The following is a 21,097-nucleotide window of genomic DNA, read 5'->3' as shown; positions in this document are numbered from 1 at the left end:
CGAACTTGATTACGTTACAGATTTGCATGCGATTGCATTTTGATATCTCATATAAAATGTCTTTCATCAATCTTGAGGTTGACTGAAATCGATATTGTGAAAAATCACAGCTGTCTAATCGAGGGACCAATCAGAAACGCCATCGGTCTGTCAATCATTTGGCGCGGTTAGGTTTGCTGACATCGGATTGGCTGGCGTGTCTGGTGAGGGCGGGGTTCTGGAGAGGGCGTGTTATTTAAGTTGGCGGAAGTTAGAAAAACGGATTCAAATTCATTTTAAATAAATGCCTTTTCAATGAACAGGGAATGTAGCTTTTTAAGACTAAAAAGTGAAGTCTAAAGTTATTCCTATAAGGAGTAAAATGGCAGTGTGGATGTAAAGTGCACTGAAAAGACCTGAATCTAATTTCAAGTCTAAACACAGTGTGAATGCTAATTGAACTAGGTTCTTTTTTACTTAGTATACTTTTTAATGCACTTAAAGTCTTAGTAAGTAAGTAAGTTAATTTATTAACACTTTAAAACTTTTCTTAACACTAGTTCTTTTCCCAACAGAATGAAAATGTGTCATATAAACCATGATAGGTATATTAGATTTGTTTTCATTGTCAGTTACTTACTAGTCCCAGCAAACACACAGGAGTTCATATTTGCTTTGTGGTTTGGGAGTTATTGTTTTCATCTCCACTTCTAACCCAGAGCAACATAAACATTAAAAAAAAAACATAGAAGAGGTTTTGAGTTGTCGTATTATTGTTGGTACAGTACGGAAACCATCTGCTGTTATATGAAGTCAAAACAAAATGTGTGCGTATTGCTTTCACTTCCTCTCTTTCATTGTTGAAAATAAACAAGCCATGTTCAAGCTCCAGCTGATCTGGGTTTCTGAGCGCCGCTGCACTCCACCCCAGACAGCTAGACATTTTACAAAAAGGTCAGCACCTTTCAGGTCCTTTTACTGAAAAATTAGAGAATTTAGTGTTTGTACTTTAGCCTGAAGTGCTGGTCAACACTATTAGCTGCTCACATTGACAGTCCCTTTTTATAAACTATAACTAAAATTCAGAGCGTAACATTATGTATTTTATTATAAACCAAGCATTATAATGCATTTAACCGAAAATAGCTCAGTTTTGTTATTTTTTCTAAAAAGAAATGAGTCATTTCAAAGAGGAATAAAGCATTACTTGATTCCTTTTGTGATAATAGAGTTCATTGTATTGTTAAAACATACAGTACCTTTCAAAACTCAAAACTTCCTTCTCTGAGAAAAAAGAGCATTATTGAAACTGAGCTGTTTCATTATATTCTCCTGCAGCTTTTGACATTTTAAAACAGTGAACAGTGTTCAGAACCTGGCCAGTGCGGTGTAGCACCTGACACTCCGCAGATCTTTAAATATGAGTGGCTTGATTAAATTATTTTTAACACGATTTCTAATTATTTTTGATTATTTCATTTTAGTGCATTGATTTTATGAATGTCAGAGTTTACTTCAGGCTTCACAAAGAGGCTGCTATAGAAAAACTACATTAACCTCAACAGAAAACCTGAAAAAAAACCAAAAAATCTCATGCTTCAATGCAGCAAAGGAGGACATTTACATAGAAGTCTTAAATGCACAGCAATGTTTAATTCTAAAAGTAGTTTGGAAATGAAATGGAAATTGGAAAACAAAATTACTGTTTAGCAATGGCTTTTCCTGCAAAAAATTATAATTGGACCTCAGGGTAAAATATTTATTATATGATAAAAATATGAACACTTAAAAAGTTCTCTTTAGGCCTAATGAAAACATTTACATAATTTCACTGTCTTATTCAGGATCTGTACCCCACGAGGCGCTTATCCAGGTTTGTAGCTCTGCTTTCTGCCAAACAGCCATCTGGATCCATCAGATGTGAAGTTGCAATGGCTTTCTGCCTGTGAAGCATTATGGGAGATTAAATGTAGACCACAAATTAGTGGTTGCTTTCAGGGATGCCAAGGAGTTTTGAGCAACTTAAGGCTTGGTTTTAGGGAGCACTTCTGAGAAATCTGCCCACTTGGGAATTGACCCCTCAGGAATTCTGGGAAGGCAGTTTAACGATTGTATACAGCTCTATTGTGTAAAGGTGCATCAAAGCTATAAAACCCACAATCAGCTAGTAAACGCTTGTGTGTGTGTGTGTGTGTGTGTGTGTGTGTGCGTGCGTGTGTACATACAGGATGCATAGATTTCACTAGCAACCACTTTGATTCTTATTAATGCTTACCGAGGCATAGGCTTACAGGAAATGCTTTCAGAAACGGATACACACATCTCTTCCACACACGTTCAAGTCCATACCATCCACCTCCTGTGCTGGATATTGAGATTTAGCTTTAGGGAAGGGAAGGGCTGATATTCCTGGGACAAACACAGTTTGCACTACAAAACCCATTAGGAAGTTAATGGGAGCCGTACAGTTTACAGCCTTGGGGAATGACTAGCATAGAGTGCAATAAAAATGCAAGAAATGAAGTATTTATTTGCAAAAACAGGTAACTGTTGTTTTTTTTTTGTTTTTTTTATTAAATCATATTTTTGTGTGTGTGTGTGTGTGGGTGTGTGTGTGTTAGTTAGCTAAATTTTTACGTTATTTTTTTAACCTGATCAAAATAACCCAACTGCAGTTTGATTGGGATTAATTGAAATGGACAATGAAAAATAAATGATTTTTGAAAATCTTTTTGAAAGAGTTATGTTCTTTTCCAAATTAATTTTTCAAATATAGTATATAGTAATATAGTAAAATCTAGTTAAAAAGGAGTAATTGCATGTTTTCCACAATGTTTTGTCACAAAATGAAAGGTATATTTTTATTAGTGCTGTCAAATGATTAATCGCATCCAAACTTAAACTTTTGTTTAAATAATATATGTGTGTATACTGTGAATATTTATTATGTATTTATATAATAAATATATATGTATTTAAAATATATGAGTATATTTATTATGTATATAAATACAAACAAATGTATGTATTTATTTAAGAAAAAAAAATCTAATATATATATATATATAAGAATATTAATATATTAATGTATAAACGTAAATATTTCCGAAATATACTGTATGTGTGTGTATTTAAATATACATAATAAATATACTCAGTACACGTACGTATATTATGTAAACAAAAACTTTTACTTTGGATGCGATTAATCGCGATTAATCGTTTGACAGAACTAATTTTTATTTGATTCATTTCTTTAAATGCACTGATGTATAAATTTTTTTTACAGTACTCTTCAAAAGTCTTATGCTCACAAATGCATCATAAATATAGTGAAAATTGTCATATGTGAAATATTATTACAATTTAAAATGTAAATTTTCTGTTTTGATTCATCGTATTGTATTGTATTTTTACTAAAACACAAAAGTCTTACAAGCATTTTTTATTTTTTAATCATGACTCAAATGAATCATTTGGTTAGAGATTTGAATCAATTAATTGTGAACTTTGTCTGAACTGATTCACTCGAATGTAATTTTGTATCGTAACATTTACATTTATCTTCCATTGCTAAAGACCAGCATTAAGTTGACTTAAGGAATGCCATTTATGTAGTTATTTGGATCTTATTTTAAAAACAAAGTATAAAAAAATGATCAGAGAGTGTCTCATCTTTATTTGTAGGTATGTGTTGTAGCTTTTTGTATTATATTCTGGCTGCTAGAAGTTTGAAAAAGTGATTTAGTAAATACTCACCGGTGTATATTTATGGAGTAATTTCAGGTGGATCTCTCTCTAGCTGCCTTTTGATTGACAGCCTAGTCTCGCAGTGTGGCGACTCTGTTATTACACTCATTCCTCTTTTTCCATCCCTCGTTTTATCTCCAGCTGGAACGATAGGGCACGAAGCCCAGTCTGTTTCATTAGTCTCAGCTGTAGGCTGGATGTTATTCATCACCGGTCTGGAAGTTCAGAGACTTAATGAGCCTGGTGTTTGTCAATATCGTCTTTTGCCATTATGTCAAGTGCATGCAATGGATATGTTGCTTTCTGCGACTTGTATTGATTCATTTTGTAGCCACTCCATTGGGCATGAGAGAAACACAGCCTTGGGAAGGTGGTTGCATCCAATTAGCAATTTTACGTTATTGCTAGCATCTGTTGCAGTTATGCTTGGTCATTTCAAATCACTGATCTATAGCTATTCAGTACTGCGGCGGATAACTGGAAAGCCACTAGGGGTTGGTGTAGTTTAAATATGGGTAGTTACTGAGATTGAGTTAAAATATCAAATGTCACTTCATCCTTTGTATTTTGAAACAGTGGGAGAAGACGGCCTAAGCGAAGATCCCATTTCAACCCTGACCTTTGACCTTAACATCCAAAAAAGGTGCAGAAAACGGTGTTCTAATGCATGAATAATTAAGGTATTGCAGGATCAGCAGCAGAGAATCTCTTTGCTTTTCTCTCTCACTGTTCCTAGAGTGGAGTTCAAAGAGGAGAACGGAACTACATGCAAATGTAAATGAAGTGCGGCTGCAGAGAAAATAACAGCTTCTTTTCCTGTTCTCTCACTCCCTGCGGAGAGGAGCAGAAAGATGTGAAGAGAATGGCACACTTTAAGAGATAAAGCTGCACACAGTCTGGAAATGGAAATCAGAGCCCAGTTTGGGGTGGTTTTCATTATTTTTAAGTCAAGTTTCAGAGAAACTCTAACCCTGATTATTAACCCTCTGCCATTGCTCACTTGCTCAGCTGTAGTATTTTGAAGGTTTTTGACAGTGCTAGAAAATATCTCTAAATGCCTCTCATGGTAATAGACAACCTCTGAATTATCCACTTTTCTCCTATATAAAATAATACAAATTACAGAAATAAAATCTGCCTGTTTGTCTGTCTGTGTCTATCTATCTTGTTTTTAATCTAATATCTATATTTTAATTAAATTTCAACCTTATTTCACTTAATGAGGACAGTTTTAGTTAACAACAACACCAAAATAAATCTATGCTAAATACATTCTGTCAGCTATTGTTTTTTATATTATGCTTGTTTGTTACTGCTTTTATATGTTTACAAGGGCTAGCTGTAATTCTTAGAGTCTTATAGGACTCAAAGGCTCATATCCTTTTTTTACCATTATGTTTCTAAATTCAAAAATTAAAGTGTCCATGAAGTGACAAGTGAAGCAAACAGACACACACACACACACACACAGTGGCCACAGACTGTTTGTCCACTTAATCCTCCATTAGTTGCTCATTGGCGCCAGTCATGCTGGCAGGGAAGTCCTTGTCACACACGATGTCATCAAAGTGAGTCACAGTGGGTGAAGTCATTTCCCTCCGACTGAAGCCCTTAGTGTATCATCACTTGCTCCAGCATGGCCTCTTTCCCGCTAGCTAACATGCACGCTCGCTCTTCCTCGCTCTCTCCAGTGACCTTGTTTGTATAATTGGCCAGTTTAATGTTTTGGGGATTGTTTTCCCCTAAGTGCTGTCCTCCCTCTTAGAGATCTGAAGAGTATTATGGTTCATAATGAATGACAGCTGGCATAAGATTATTCCAGTTTGGTTTCATCAAGATATTTATGTCCTGAAGCAAACTGGTATTGAGGAGTTATTGATGGTATCATTTTACACTCTGTAATATAATCACTCAGTCTATCATTTCTATCTCTCTTTTCCAGAAGGATCTTCCCTTGCCCAGGAAGAGCAGTGGGTGAGTGAAGCAAATCCACTTTACCTGATTTAATTCTGCATTTGTCTGTCCAAATGTTGTCTGTAGACTTTTTATTGTTTGTTGTTTGCAGGGACCTAGTTTTATGTGCTACTGAATAAAAGCACTTTTCCCCAAACCCAGTCTGAAACGAACAACCTCAGACTTTGTGTCAATTTTTCACTATTCCTGTCAACATTGAAATTACTTGATGTGATGAAAGAAAGTGACAGGCTGAAGTTGGAAATCTGAAACTGGTCTTACATCACTGAAGGTGATATTGTGTAAACTGAGAAAAAATCACAAGCATCACAAGAGATGCAGGGTCACAGAGTAATACTTTGCTGCTATTGTGAGGTAGGGCAATATTGTAGATCAGGGCTATTCAAATCTTACCCTGGAGGGCCAGTGCGGTTTGGCGGAGTTTGGCTCCAATCCTAGTCAAACACACCTGAGCATGCTAATCAGTGTTTTTGGGATCATTAGAAAATCACAGGCAGGTGACTTTGATCAAGGTTGGAGCCAAACTCTGCACTGAATTGGCCCTCCAGGGCAAGATATGAATAGCCCTGTTGTAGATGTAAAGGAAGTTGGAATGCAATAATACTTCAGTGCAACAGTGTGTGGTGCACTAATGCAGGAATACTTTAGTTCATCAATGCAGGAACACAATGATACAACAGTGCAACAATGCAGGAATGCAGTGATACATTGCTGCAGTAATGCAGGATCGCAGTAAAACTTGCTTTAGTGCAGTAATTCAAGGTTACAGTAATACCTTAGTGCAGCAATGCAGGACCACAATAATATTTTAGTGCAGGAAAGTAACAATACACTAGTGCAGTGATGCAAGAATGCAGTATAACTTTAGTGCAGTAGTGCAGAAATTCAGTAATATATCTTTGAAGGAATCTAGCAATACAGTAGTGCAGCAATGAAGGGATACAACAATACACTAGTTCAGTGATGCAGAGATACAGCAATACAATAGTGCAGCGATACATTAATGCAGCGATGCAGGGACGCAGCCATACACTAATGCAGCGATGCAGCGACGCAGCCATACACTAATGCAGCGATGCAGGGACGCAAGCCATACACTAATGCAGCGATGCAGGGACGCAAGCCATACACTAATGCAGCGATGGAGGGACGCAAGCCATACACTAATGCAACGATGCAGGGACGCAGCCATACACTAATGCAGCGATACACTAATGCAACAATCTGGGGATGCAGCGATGCACTAAAGCAGCAATCCGGGGATGCAGCGATGCACTAAAGCAGCGACGCGGGGATGCAGGGATACACTAATGCAGCGATGCAGGGACGCAAGCCATACACTAATGCAGCGATGCAGGGACGCAGCCATACACCAATGCAGCAATGCAGGGATGCAGCGATACACTAATACAGCGATCCGGGGATGCAGCGATGCACTAAAGCAGCAATGCGGGGATGCAGGGATACACTAAAGCAGCGATGCGGGGATGCAGGGATAAACTAAAAAATATGATAGATTAGAAACTTGCACATGAGTATCCATGGTTTTTGGCATACACGGTGTGTAAATTATTGGCTTCAAAAATCATGAAACTTTGAAATTCAAGAATGAATCACTTCAATAGTTTATCTGAAGGACATGTTTTGATAACTTTTAAACAATACGCCATTTAAGTACTGTGTTTCTGTCCAATGTGAAATCCTGATCTGAAGCAAAATCAGTTGAGAGCCAGTACTGTAGAGTTTGAGCTGTACAGATAATGAATGAAGCGCTGGCCTTGGTGCTGAACCCTTCTCTGGCGTGAGAGACTCCCTGGATGTGTTTCCTCTGCATTTCTAACACTTGTCTGTGTGATCTTGTGCCTGTTTATTGCCTTTGAATAGCACCACAACACTTCCATTTCACACATTTAGTGTCAAATAGTGTGTGAGTGTGTGGGTTTTGTTAGCTCCTGTAAGAGTTTTGGCTTTTTGTATGCTGATCAGATCAGAATGGCTGTTGTTTGTAATGGGCTCTATTGTGGACATTGCCACCACCATTAGCATTTACATACCTGCTATAAAGAGCCTCTCCACCGACTGGACTGACACACACAATACAGGTGCTCAAATGTGTATAAATAGAGCTCTCTTGGGAGGTTTGTGAAGAGACAAGGAAAAGTGGAAGGGTTTTTGTAGGCAGCTAATGGCAGATAATAACAGATGGGTCTTTCATGCTCAGTACTGGCCACGCTGTTTGATTGGGCTGATACAGTAGATTAATCAGCAGACGATCAATATGACATTTCCAGGACTGCTGAATCATTCCAGCTATAATCGGGATACGGTCTATCTATCTAAACCTTATTTTAATATGATTTGTTACATTTCATCTTTATATATCCCATATTTTTTTAAGTTATTGTATGTTGTCCAGCCCTAGTGTGACTTTTCCATTGTGACCCTTCTATGAATTTGACCCGGTAACTCCTAAAAGCTCTTCTGCATCTCTCTCTCTCATCTATATTTCATCTCTCTTTCCACCATCCAGATCATTTATTATTGAAATGAGCAGCTTTTAATGTGTGTCTGGGCCTGTGTGCAGCTGAGTCTGTGTGCTTTGGGAGACGGCGGCCCTCCCAGTCCCAACAGACCCTCCCAACTGTGACATGACGTGATACGAAGGTTCAGACAAGGTTTATTGTGGTGAGCTATCTAGGGCACAGAGATGATGTCAGTTCTTATATAGCCTGGCATACAGAGAGAGATGGGTGGGGCTCTGTAGCCACATCACAATAAAATCGACCAATCAAATGCAGGCATTTAAGTATAAGCGCCCCAAAACCCTGTGGTGTGATCTCTGCATATGAAGCCAATAATATAATGATTTAAACTTAGGTGGTGAAGATTGCCTTTGAACTGGAAAATTAATTTACTCTGTATGAATCAATTCACACTGATTAATTTTGCATGTTGTTTAAAAAATGTCCACACATGTTATATACTATAATACACATTTTTAAATAATGTCTTATATTATTTTTAAATTAATATATATTCACATTTGTATTATTAAAATAAAATAAGGAATCGACACACTATTATGCCGATAACTTATTGTATTTAAATCACATGAACTGAATCAACACGGATGTGAATTTTTTTTTTACTATATAAATTGGTGCAGGACTTTATATATATCTTTATTTTTGTATTTATTTTTATTGAAGGAATAATAGCAACATACAGTAAAATAAAACAATAAACATTATTTCCTTCTTTGTTTATATATCTTTATTATAATAAATACATGCATAAATACGTTTATATATAATAAATAAATATAAATATATAATATCCCAGGGAACAAATATTTCAAATATTTTCAAATATTTTCACAAATCTTTATATTTTTGTGCATTTTTTCTTGTATCAAAAATGTTAAAGAAGAATCTAAATAATGATTTTATTTTCACATTATTATTTCTTATTATACTTATTTTTAATGACATTTTAATGTAATTTATAAAAAAAATGATCTTTTCTAAATGGTGTGCAAAACAAATCGTCCTTATATTTAATCTGATTTTTACTGTCTTTACCTGATTTTACTATATTTGGTCAAAATTAAGTTTTCTGAAAAAAAAAATATATATATATATATATATATATATATATATATATATATATATATATATATACACATTTCGGTGCAGATACAGTACATAAATATTAAGATATAACACCAGAGTAGCAAATCAGCATATTAGAGCATTGAAGACTGGAGTAATGATGCTGAAAATTCAGCTATGCATCACAGGAATAAGTTACATTTTAAAACATATTCAAACAAATAACACATATTTTAATTGTAATAATATCGTTATTATCTATGTATTATTATTTAAGACATTTCAATTCAGATACATACATATTAAAATATATCATTAAAAGGTTAAGAATATCTTGTGCAACACTAAAATGGACAATCCGATCAGAGCGTCCATGTTTAAAGGGTCCAAATAACCAGTGCTATATTTTATGAACAAGATCAACATAATCCTTTCCTCTTTTTTTTGTGTTTTTTATCCCTCCCATGTGTCATTCAGATTTCCATTACCAGCGACGCAGTCCTGAGCCCTGAGCTCTGATAGGCTTTTAATGGCCACACACATGCTGACAGCCCTCCTATGAGTCCTCAGTCCTCCCTCCCTCGCCCTCTCTCTCTCTCTCTGTCTTTACTTCCTGGCTTGGCACATTACCCTTGAGAGCCACCTTCTCTCTCTCTCTCTCTCTCTCTCTCTCTCTGTCTCCGTCAGTCAGCCTCACGCACCCAGACGAACCCGGGGCATGTGTGAGGGAGGACGTGATGTGTCATTGTGTAGTCGGCTGTTCTCGGTGAATGTTGTTTAAGTGTGTGTTGACACACTCGGCTGCCGCTGTCACTCTCATCGCTGTGTGTACGCCTGCCAACCGGCCGTCCTCCTGGATAGCAACATGTTCCGCCGAACCAAGAGGTAAACGAGAGAGAGAGAGAATTATTTGGCTCTTGCTTGCAATTGTGACTCATCAGAATGTGCTGCTCTGGTTTGATTGTTCTGATGAATTGGTGATTCTGTTGTTTTTGGTGATGATGATGGTGATGATGATGATGATGATGCGATGTGATTGTTGAGGCTGATGTCATCGTCTCTTGGCCCGGTTCATGGAGGGATGACAGCTTGTGTTTTGCAAGTGTGTTTGCACGTGTGAACTCATGAGGCCTTGTCTTTCTGTTGAAGGAGTGATAGACCGATATATCGGTCAGGCCGATTAACGACCTTATTTACAGATTATCGGTGTTGGCTAAATTGACTTTTTGTCACACCTGCTAATGGTGGAATAACATTTACGTCACATAATTTTTTTGGCATTATTTATTTTAATAACAATGCATAAAAAATATATTTCAAATTAAATATTATTTTATTATATTAATAATATTTTCTGCCACATGATAGAATTGGTGTGATTTTTCAAAGAAATAATTTAACTCAGCAAAGATGCATTCAATTGATGAAAAAAAAAAATTAAAAGTGTCAGTAAAAACATTTATAAAGATTGGGATTCTATTAATTAAAGAAACCGGAAAAAAATATGGTTTCCGCAAACAAATAAAGCGGCAAAACACTGATAATAAAAAGAATCATTATTAATAATTATACACCACCAATAATAGAGCAGCAAATCGGCATACTTGAATGATTTCTGAAGGATCATGTGACACTGGAGAGTAATAGTGGTAAAGAACAGAGATTATGTTTTTAAATCTATTCAAATAGAAATCTGTTATTTTTAAATGGCAATAATATTTCACAATATTGCTGTTATTTTTCATCAGACAAATGCAGCGTTGCTGAGAGACTTATATCATAAAAAAAATCATATCTAAGAATAAAGTATATTAGACGAAAATAAATAAAAGCAAACACTTCTGTTATTAGACACAGAGCTGATAATCTCAAAATTGTGCATTATTGACATATAGGCTAAATCAGCCTTGCTTACTGTATAGCACACAATATATCGACCTAACACTAATTATATTGGCCATTGATCACTTTGTTCTCTGTATTTTTGTAAAACTCATATCGGTTTACCACTTGTGTAAAGCTGTGATTGATTGAATGTATACAGCAGCATATACAGTACACACATTAGTTTGGCTTGGCATGAGAAGATATAGTAACAGCAACGACTATATGTGTTAGTGTTTGGTGCATATGCTGTTTGTGTGTTTATATGTGTGATGTTGTGTGACTGAAGAGATTAAAGTGCCTTTGAACACCTGTGTGTGTGTGTGTGTGTGTGTGTTTTCACCGTCTCTCTCTCTCTCTCTCTCTCTCTCTCTCTCTCTCTTCATCTTTGTCTGTCCCCCACGGTGCTCCATTCTGTCTGCACTGATGCTGTCGAGCTCACATTAGTCATATTCTGCTGTGTGTGTGTGTGTGTGTGTGTTTGTGTGTGTGTGTGTGAGCCACGGCTTATAAATAGTTAAAGTTCAGTTATTTTATACAGCACTGCAAAAAGATGAGTTTACTTCTGGTTGCAGGTGTAGTTTTTTATTCTGCTTTTCTGGTGCTCTGTTGTCAGTGGAGTTTGATTGCACCTGAAGACCCCACTGAACCGGATGTATTATTATTTATGTTTTGATTTTCTTTTTAACTGTTGCTCCACTATGACATGCGTTGACCCGAACAAGGACTTCAACTGTTTTATTCTGTGAGCAAATTAATATTAATGGTCGTTCAAAACTCACCGTGTTTTGAGTAAATAAATTTATAGCATTTAGACATTTTTATGTAAGTGTTTAGTTTAGTGTATAGAGGAATATAAATCTCCCATATTTCATCAATTTCTTTTTTTTTCATTTATATTTCATCACATTTTAGTAGGAGCTTTAGCCATTTTATTTATTTTAATTGTATTGTATTTAGTTTTATTTGATTATTTTTTTTATTCTCCGTTTTATTTCAGTTTTAGAGGTATTTAAATAAATGTTAATATTTTATCATATTTTAGTTGATGTGTTTATTTTATTTTATTTATAGAGGTATATTATAAACCCAAAATATTTTATCATATTCAGCTATTTTATTTCTATTTTATTTTAGTTTTAGAGGTATTTGGTTTACAGAGAGAAATGTTTCATCATATTTTAGTAAATGTTTTAGCAATTTTTTAAATATTTAATTTAATTGAATTTTTTGTATTCATTTTTTTTAATTTCTCCTTTTTTAAACCAGACTTTTTTTTGCATCACAGCTCTGGACCGTCACTAGTAAAGGCTTGGGATTGCGCACAGAATTAAATTAGTGTAGCTCGAAGCATTTGTGTTCACATTTGTGTTCAGATGCTGTTTGGGGAAAGTGTGTTTTGATATTTAGTTGTGTCTCTGTGAGTTCAGTGCTTTGTGCTCCTCTGGGCTGCTCTGAGCTTCCTATGCTTCTATGGAAGAAAACAGACGGAGAGGGAATATGAATGAGAGGAGAGGAGAGAAGAGAACAGAAAGTGTGAGCCTGAGGAGATGTCTTGGCCTATATTTGAGAACGGGTTAACTGAGTTCCTCTCTCTTCACCCTGCACTTCACTTTCCTCATTACTCATTACTGTGTGTTTCATCTGATCATGAGATCTCAGCCGACACGTATCAAAGGAGAACAAGAAAAAGAGACTCTTCAAGGACTGAAACCTGTTCTGCTGTGAAACGCCTGTTTTTAAAGCTTTCAGACTGTGTTTGTGATTATCTATCTATCTGTCTGTCTGTCTGTCTGTCTGTTTATCTATCTATCTATCTATCTATCTATCTATCTATCTATCTATCTATCTATCTATCTATCTATCTATCTATCTATCTATCTATCTATCTATCTATCTATCTCTATCTGTCTATCTGTTATATTCATTTTTTTGCATGTTGGAATATTACTATTACTATATTTGAAATACTTGGCATGCAATATATAACTTTAATAATTATTAATAATTGTTAACACTAAATTATTTTATTTTATTTGTCCCATCCACACTAATCAAAAAAAAAAAAAATAGATCCCAGATCTGCTGTGAGCTAGGCCTATATGAATACAATCTTATTTTGTGGTCATTTTAATATACAGGTCCTTCTCAAAAAATTAGCATATTGTGATAAAGTTCATTATTTTCCATAATGTAATGATAAAAATTAAACTTATATTTCAGATTCATTGCACACCAACTGAAATATTTCAGGTCTTTTATTGTTTTAATACTGATGATTTTGGCATACAGCTCATGAAAACCCAAAATTCCTATCTCAAAAAAATTGCATATTTCATCCAACCAATAAAAGAAAAGTGTTTTTAATACAAAAAAAGTCAACTTTAAATAATTATGTTCAGTTATGCACTCAATACTTGGTCGGGAATCCTTTTGCAGAAATGACTGCTTCAATGCGGCGTGGCATGGAGGCAATCAGCCTGTGGCACTGCTGAGGTGTTATGGAGGCCCAGGATGCTTCGATAGCGGCCTTAAGCTCATCCAGAGAGTTGGGTCTGGCGTCTCTCAACTTTCTCTTCACAATATCCCACAGATTCTCTATGGGGTTCAGGTCAGGAGAGTTGGCAGGCCAATTGAGCACAGTAATACCATGGTCAGTAAACCATTTACCAGTGGTTTTGGCACTGTGAGCAGGTGCCAGGTCGTGCTGAAAAACGAAATCTTCATCTCCATAAAGCTTTTCAGCAGATGGAAGCATGAAGTGCTCCAAAATCTCCTGATAACTAGCTGCATTGACCCTGCCTTTGATAAAACACAGTGGACCAACACCAGCAGCCGACATGGCACCCCAGACCATCACTGACTGTGGGTACTTGACACTGGACTTCAGGCATTTTGGCATTTCCTTCTCCCCAGTCTTCCTCCAGACTCTGGCACCTTGATTTCCGAATGACATGTAAAATTAGCTTTCATCCGAAAAAAGTACTTTGGACCACCGAGCAACAGTCCAGTGCTGCTTCTCTGTAGCCCATTTCCTGCACACGCCTGTGCACGGTGGCTCTGGATGTTTCTACTCCAGACTCAGTCCACTGCTTCCGCAGGTCCCCCAAGGTCTGGAATCGGTCCTTCTCCACAATCTTCCTCAGGGTCCGGTCACCTCTTCTCGTTGTGCAGCGTTTTTTGCCACACTTTTTCCTTCCCACAGACTTCCCACCGAGGTGCCTTGATACAGCACTCTGGGAACAGCCTATTCGTTCAGAAATGTCTTTCTGTGTCTTACCCTCTCACTTGAGAGTGTCAATGATGGCCTTCTGGACAGCAGTCAGGTCGGCAGTCTTACCCATGATTGCGGTTTTGAGTAAAGAACCAGGCTGGGAGTTTTTAAAAGCCTCAGGAATCTTTTGCAGGTGTTTAGAGTTAATTAGTTGATTCAGATGATTAGATTAATAGCTTGTTTAGAGAACCTTTTCATGATATGCTAATTTTTTGAGATAGGAATTTTGGGTTTTCATGAGCTGTATGCCAAAATCATCAGTATTAAAACAATAAAAGACCTGAAATATTTCAGTTGGTGTGCAATAAATCTAAAATAAATGAAAGTTAAATTTTTATCATTACATTATGGAAAATAATGAACTTTTATCACAATATGCTAATTTTTTGAGAAGGACCTGTATTTAACTATATAGGTTTTTTTTTTCTTCAGGAAATTGGATGAAAATATTTTAAATGAAACGATATTTGTGGTATTTTGTTTAACGCTCTTTGTTGTGTTCTGTGTTTTGTTTTATTTTATTCTTAATGTTTATTTATTTACTTATTCATTCATTCATTCTGACCATTTATATTATTACATTTTTTAAGAATTCCAATTGCTATATTATAACCGTGTATACAATCAAATGATCACAATCAAGAGTTTAATCAGCATTAGTTTTTATTTCAGATGTTTGATTTCAGATCATCAGCTCTGCTGTTGGTAGTGCTTTTGTGTTCTATATTTTTCAGTTCAAACAGATAAATAAACTTGAGTTGAGTTGACATTTAAAGTCTGTCCGTAAGCTTAATGTAGGTGAATAGATGTTTGGTAATAAATGCGGCTTGCATGCTGAATTAACTGTAGATATCTCACCCGCATCCCAGTGAAACAAACAGTATGCCAGTGCTTTTTTTTTAGATGTGAAGCTGGCGTTAATGCTCAGTTGGCTGAGGTTTAAAGATTACCTGCTTTAGCCTGCATGCAGGAGATCACAGCATTTTAGATTAAAGCAAAGCCTCTCCTGGAGATTTCCTGCAAGATTTAGATCTCTGATCAGACACACTTGACCAGCTCATCAAAGTTCAGCTTCACATGCACGTTACAGACAGGTCTTCAAATCATTTCATATGACTGACCGCAGCCCTGGCCAAAGCTCTGATAGCATGAGAGAGGCATCAGGTACAGTTGAGAGAATATACTGTAACTTTGACCCTAACTTTGATCTTTAGAATTACAACCAATGGTTATTTATTTTATGTTAACAGTTATTTATTTTGCATTTACATTACATTTACATTTATTCATTTAGCAGACGCTTTTATCCAAAGCGACTTACAGATGAAGACAGTGGAAGCAATCAAAAACAACAAAAAGAGCAATGCTATATAAGTGCTATAACAAGTCTCAGTTAGGTTAACACAGTGCACATAGCATGGGATTTTAAATAATATAATATAAAGAAAACAGATAGAATTTTATGTTTTATTTTTTATGTTTTAATTTTAAGTTCCATTATTAATATTATTAAATATTGCAATTTATTTAGATATTGTATTTATATATTTATTTATATATATATTTTTAATGTAGTTTATTCTATTAAATTTCACTTTATTTTATTGCTTTGTTTTATTGTATTTTACATTTATATTTATATTTAACATATTGCATTTCCTTTTCTATTTATTTTTTTATACATATTGTATTTGTATGTATTTCCCTTTCATGTATTTTATTCTATTCTATTTAACACTTTATATTTTATTGCTTTATTTTAATATTTTTTTTAAATATCGCAATTAATTTTCTATTCAAATTCTAGATTTGAGATGTTTATATATTGTATATATTTATTTTTAATTTATTTGCTTTTTATTTGCTTCCAATTCTATTTCAAATTCTATTTTGTTGTAGTTTCTTATGATGCTTTGTTTTATTTTATTAAAAATATAGACTTTTTTTCTATTTATATCCTATTTATATATTTTATTTGTATGTATTATTGTATTTAAGGTATTATATTATATTATTTCTTTTTTTTAAATGCATTTATTCTGTTCTGTTTTACATTTATTTAATTTAATTTTATATTTTATTTAATTGTATTTATTTTTAATAGACTAATTTGACAGGACTTCCTAGAAATGCACATCTCTAATTTGAATGTAGGAACATCTTTTCTAATTTGCAAGGACACCAGATATTGCTGAAACTGAGCCATATTTAGATTTAAGTGAAATGTGTCTGGACACTGAGACACACACCTTGTGAAAGCAGGACATTCGGTCTCCCTGTTTATCTCTCCGTTTTGTCCTTCTTTCCCTCCACCTATCATGAGCAGAGACTGAAGTGAAGGTCCTCTGTGAGCTTAGCTCTCTCACACTGCCGGAAGAGTCTATATTTATCCCATTCACCTCCTCTGAGCCTCTCTTTCACCCCTTCACCTGCACACTCGTCTGTTCTCTTCACCTTCTGCCTTTTCTTCTCTTTCTGCAAACCAGTATCTGCTGTAGTACCCTCATCCTATTGCCTAGCAACCAGAGGTCATGTGACCTTACATCACCACACCCTGTGCATTATGAATTGAATTTCTACTCCATATACATCAAATCTTGGGATGCATATATGTGTGTGTGTGTATATAGTATATATAATAAAGTTGGTGAGTGTATAACCATTGGTGGAACTATTTTATTTCATTTCTTATCTCATGCAGACCTGCTTTTATCATTACATACCTTGCACTTGAGACATTTTTTTGAAAGCTATCTTATTTTAGTGACCCACTGTTTGGTGACACAGGGCTCAGTGGGACGCCGCACATCTGTATCCAAACTCAGCATATGTTAGTGACTCGTGGTGTTGCTCTCTACAGCAGGAGCAGCAGATGATGAAGCATCAGAGACGGCTCTAGAGGCACGTGAAGATGAGACATGTAACAGGTGTGCAGTAACTCTCTCAGCTTCAGTCTCCTGTAGAGCAAGCAAGCGCTGTGTGTGTGAGTTGTGTTCAATAAGTCAATCTCCCTGCTGTGTGTCGTCAAACAGCTTCAGTGTATTAGTCGTGTTGTAATCCAATGGGAGATTATTAGTCTTTATATGAGTGTGTCCTTTTAGAGTCTGAGGCTGTCTGGGTCAATCTCCATGGGAACCATTGATTTAACCTCTGACCTTGTGATGACCGATTTCCGACGGGAAAATTAGCACTTTCTTTTGTTTGTTTGTGCCTTTTGAAGGTGTCTCAAATTGCATATTTTTTGTGTTCATTCTTCCATCCGCTATTCTTCCTCTTCTTTTAGTAGAGGAACGTTTTCGGGTGACGTTTTTCTCTCTCAATCCCTGAATATAGAAGTAGAGGAACAGACGTCACGGGTCTTGGTCAGATCTCTGCTTCGGTCGGTGCAATCACAATCCTTTAAATCCGACACAAAGGAATCACCAGCATTGACATTTACATCAAAACCAAAGGAAATTCAAGCATTCAGATGAACTTTTCCTGATGAACTGAGTATTAAAACCCAACAACGGCTCCTGATGGCCGTAAAGGATAAATCAGACGTTCCTCTGCTATTGAAGCGCTTCACAAACACTGACAAAACCTGTGTTTGTTTCCAGAGAAGCACTGAGGGGAGTTAATGAAAGAGAGGTGGCTAAATGGCTCAGTGTTGCTGAATGTCAGTGTTATTGTGGCAGATGTGTGTGTGTGTGTGTGTGTTATTTTTGGCGCTGTATAATGCAGTCGTGATTGGCAGAATCAGAAGAGCATCAGGCGCCAGTGTTTTCTCCACGGGTGGCCGAGTGTGTGTGTGTGTGTGTGTGTGCTGTCAGAGGTGTTTGTGATTTATTGCCCTCTTCGGCTGGAAGTAAGATCCAGCACAGATCAAGCATATGCACCTAGACGAACACATTTCCTCTCCAGACTATTTTGTTACCCGCAAAAAAAGCAGAGAAACTGGGGATATAAGATCCGCCTGTCAGTCATGCTTTGTGTTTTAGAGATATGAGTGTTTCCTGTCTATAAGACACTTCCTGTCTACAGCTATATGAAAGACATACTGCACCATATCCATCCAGACATCCAGTCCTCCCTTCTTAAAGTACTAAAATAACTGAAATCAAAATAAATGAAAGCTAAACAGAAATATAAAAAGACAACATGAGCATATAACAAAAAACAGAAACAAATTAAAACCAAAACATACAAATCATTACAATATACTAATTTTCTTTGTTGAATATTCTAGATGATCTCAGTGTATAAACAGACGTTTCCTTATTGTTTTCATTGGCATTAATGTGCAGAAAACAGCAGGAAGGCCGTTCTCATATTTCAGTAAATGATATAAAGTGAAATTCACTGCACATGACACAGTGTTCATTTCTCTTGTAAAGAGCGCGAGTGATTAGAAAAGCCATTTCTCAACCAGACATAATAACCTCATCAAGAATCACTGAAAGAGAGAGATAATAGCAGTCGAGATGTGGACCAAAGACAGAGAAAGACAGGCAAAGGAAGAGACACAAATTCAGAACAAGAGAAAATTTGGGAATTTAATGGGGGGGGGGGGGGTTACTCTATAACATGACTTAATTAAAAATAAGAAAATTACAAAAAATAGTGTAAAATAAATAGGTTGAGGGGTTCGATTCCCCGGGAACACATGATATTTAAAAATTGATAGCCTGAATGCACTGTAAGTCTCTTTGGATAAAAGCGTCTGCTAAATGCATACATTTAATTTTAATTTAATTTAAATATATATATATTTATTTTACATACTGTATAAATAAAGGAGTATATATATATACATATATATTTATAATAACATCCTATAATAAAAATTTAATTTAGGAAAGAAGAAATATAGTCAAAACATTTTACTATTTAACTATTTATTAAAAATATTTTTTTATTTAAGAATTAAGAACTTATTCTAAATCCAAAGAGATTGAAAGAATAACCAAACAGTAATAAAGAAGAAAACTCAATAAAATAATAACTGAAAACAATCACAAACACATTTTTTTATATATAAATAATTAATTCTAATTACAAAGAGGTAAAGAGAAGAAAGTATTTCGTTTTTTATTTTTCACATGCTTTTTATTTAATCACATTTGGGGCAAAACAGTAGTAATAAAGAAGAAAACTCAATAAAATAATTACTGTTAAAGCAATTCCAATCTTTGTTTTAATAACTAATTTTAATTACAAAGAGGCAAAGAGATGGAAATATTTTGTTTCTGAATTTTTTGAATGCATTTATTAGTTTGGGACGAAACAGTAACATTATGAGTTATCATCATAACTAAACAATAAACTGTTCATTAAAATTGAGTTTGAGAAGAAAGGCGGAGGACAGTTAGCTGTTTTATCTCCGCTGGGCTCATTACTCACTGCTTCCTGCAGTCTGATGCTAATGCACTTCTGTTCAATATTTCACAGTGCACACGCTCTATCTGTCCCGCTACAGTGTGATTTCTTGTCATCGTGCGTTAGGCTCTTCATGATAAGAAAGAAGCCGAGGAGAGAATCGCATTCGGACTGACAACTTCTGCGATTTTCAGATGTGTATTTGTAGTTCCACCTCTGTTCTGTCCTATTTTCTTAAGATATGATCTTTTTGAAGTGGATACTGAGCATTTAATTGTGGGATTTTGTGAGAATTAGACTTCACTTGAATGCTGAAGCTGTGCATAGTTTAATGTTGCAGAAACAGTGGAGTAGCCACAGTATTAAACTGAATTATGAGAGGAAAACACCTAGATCTATGCACTTCATTATACACAGACTTCCTTAATGAGAGAAATGTAAATGCAAGGTGTTACGTAAGCTTCAAACACTGTGTGTGATATTTAAATAGACTTCAGACAGTTACTTTTTTTGATCACATTACATATTCACACAATGGCAATAAATTATTCATAATTTATTTATTCACCCAAATTATTCTTAGTTTCTTATATAAGTTTTTATTTACATTTATGTTGTTTTGTTGTTTTTATTTTCAAATGAATTTATTAGTTTAATTTAACCATTTTTTAAAATGTATTTATTTTTTATTTTATCAACTCACAGACCCCCTGCAGTTTATCCACAACCCCCAGTTTGGGAAACTCTGGAGTAATGTGATTTTTAATACACTTACTGACGTTAATAAAGAATGGTGTCGATTTTTTTTTTAGGTCAAAAGTAATCTAAAGGTAGTCTAAATAAATGAACAAATATGTGTAATCTAATAGATTATGTTGCAAACTACAATTTCCAGCATTTAATTTGTTTATTGAGTGAGAAAAAACATTTGAAAAACACTTTTTTTTCCCAAGTAAAATTATATTTCACATTTATTTCCTTTGATTCCAGGGCTGAAAGTCATCTTGTGTTTGTGCATATTTTTAGCGTTCTTCTGTTACACACACACACACACACACACACTTACTTGTAGATGGGAATCTATAGGGCAACATTCAGCCTGAGGAACTACAAGAAACAGATGAAAGCAAAGCAAGAGAACAAGAAACAGAAAACATGATCAGACGGGAGGAGAGCAAAGGGGAAAACTGTGAAGATCACTCACACACACACACACACACACACTCACTTAGATCAGGTGTAATGAGCAAGTTGTTCACTCTATGCA

General features: G+C 35.3%; 1 protein-coding gene across 1 annotated transcript in view; it reads left to right on the top strand.

The window, feature by feature from the left end:
• Nucleotides 1-21,097, top strand: part of LOC113044100 (microtubule-associated serine/threonine-protein kinase 1-like) — a 45,433-nt gene that overhangs the window by 356 nt on the left and 23,980 nt on the right. Inside the window, exon 2 of the mRNA XM_026203716.1 lies at nucleotides 5,672-5,703. Within this exon, the coding sequence (XP_026059501.1) occupies nucleotides 5,672-5,703 (32 nt within the window). The remainder of the gene's footprint in view (nucleotides 1-5,671; nucleotides 5,704-21,097) is intronic.

This window comes from Carassius auratus, chromosome 26 (assembly GCF_003368295.1).
Source record: "Carassius auratus strain Wakin chromosome 26, ASM336829v1, whole genome shotgun sequence".
In the NCBI taxonomy this organism is placed as follows: Eukaryota; Metazoa; Chordata; class Actinopteri; order Cypriniformes; family Cyprinidae; genus Carassius; species Carassius auratus.
This window is presented reverse-complemented; position numbering and strand designations above follow the sequence as displayed.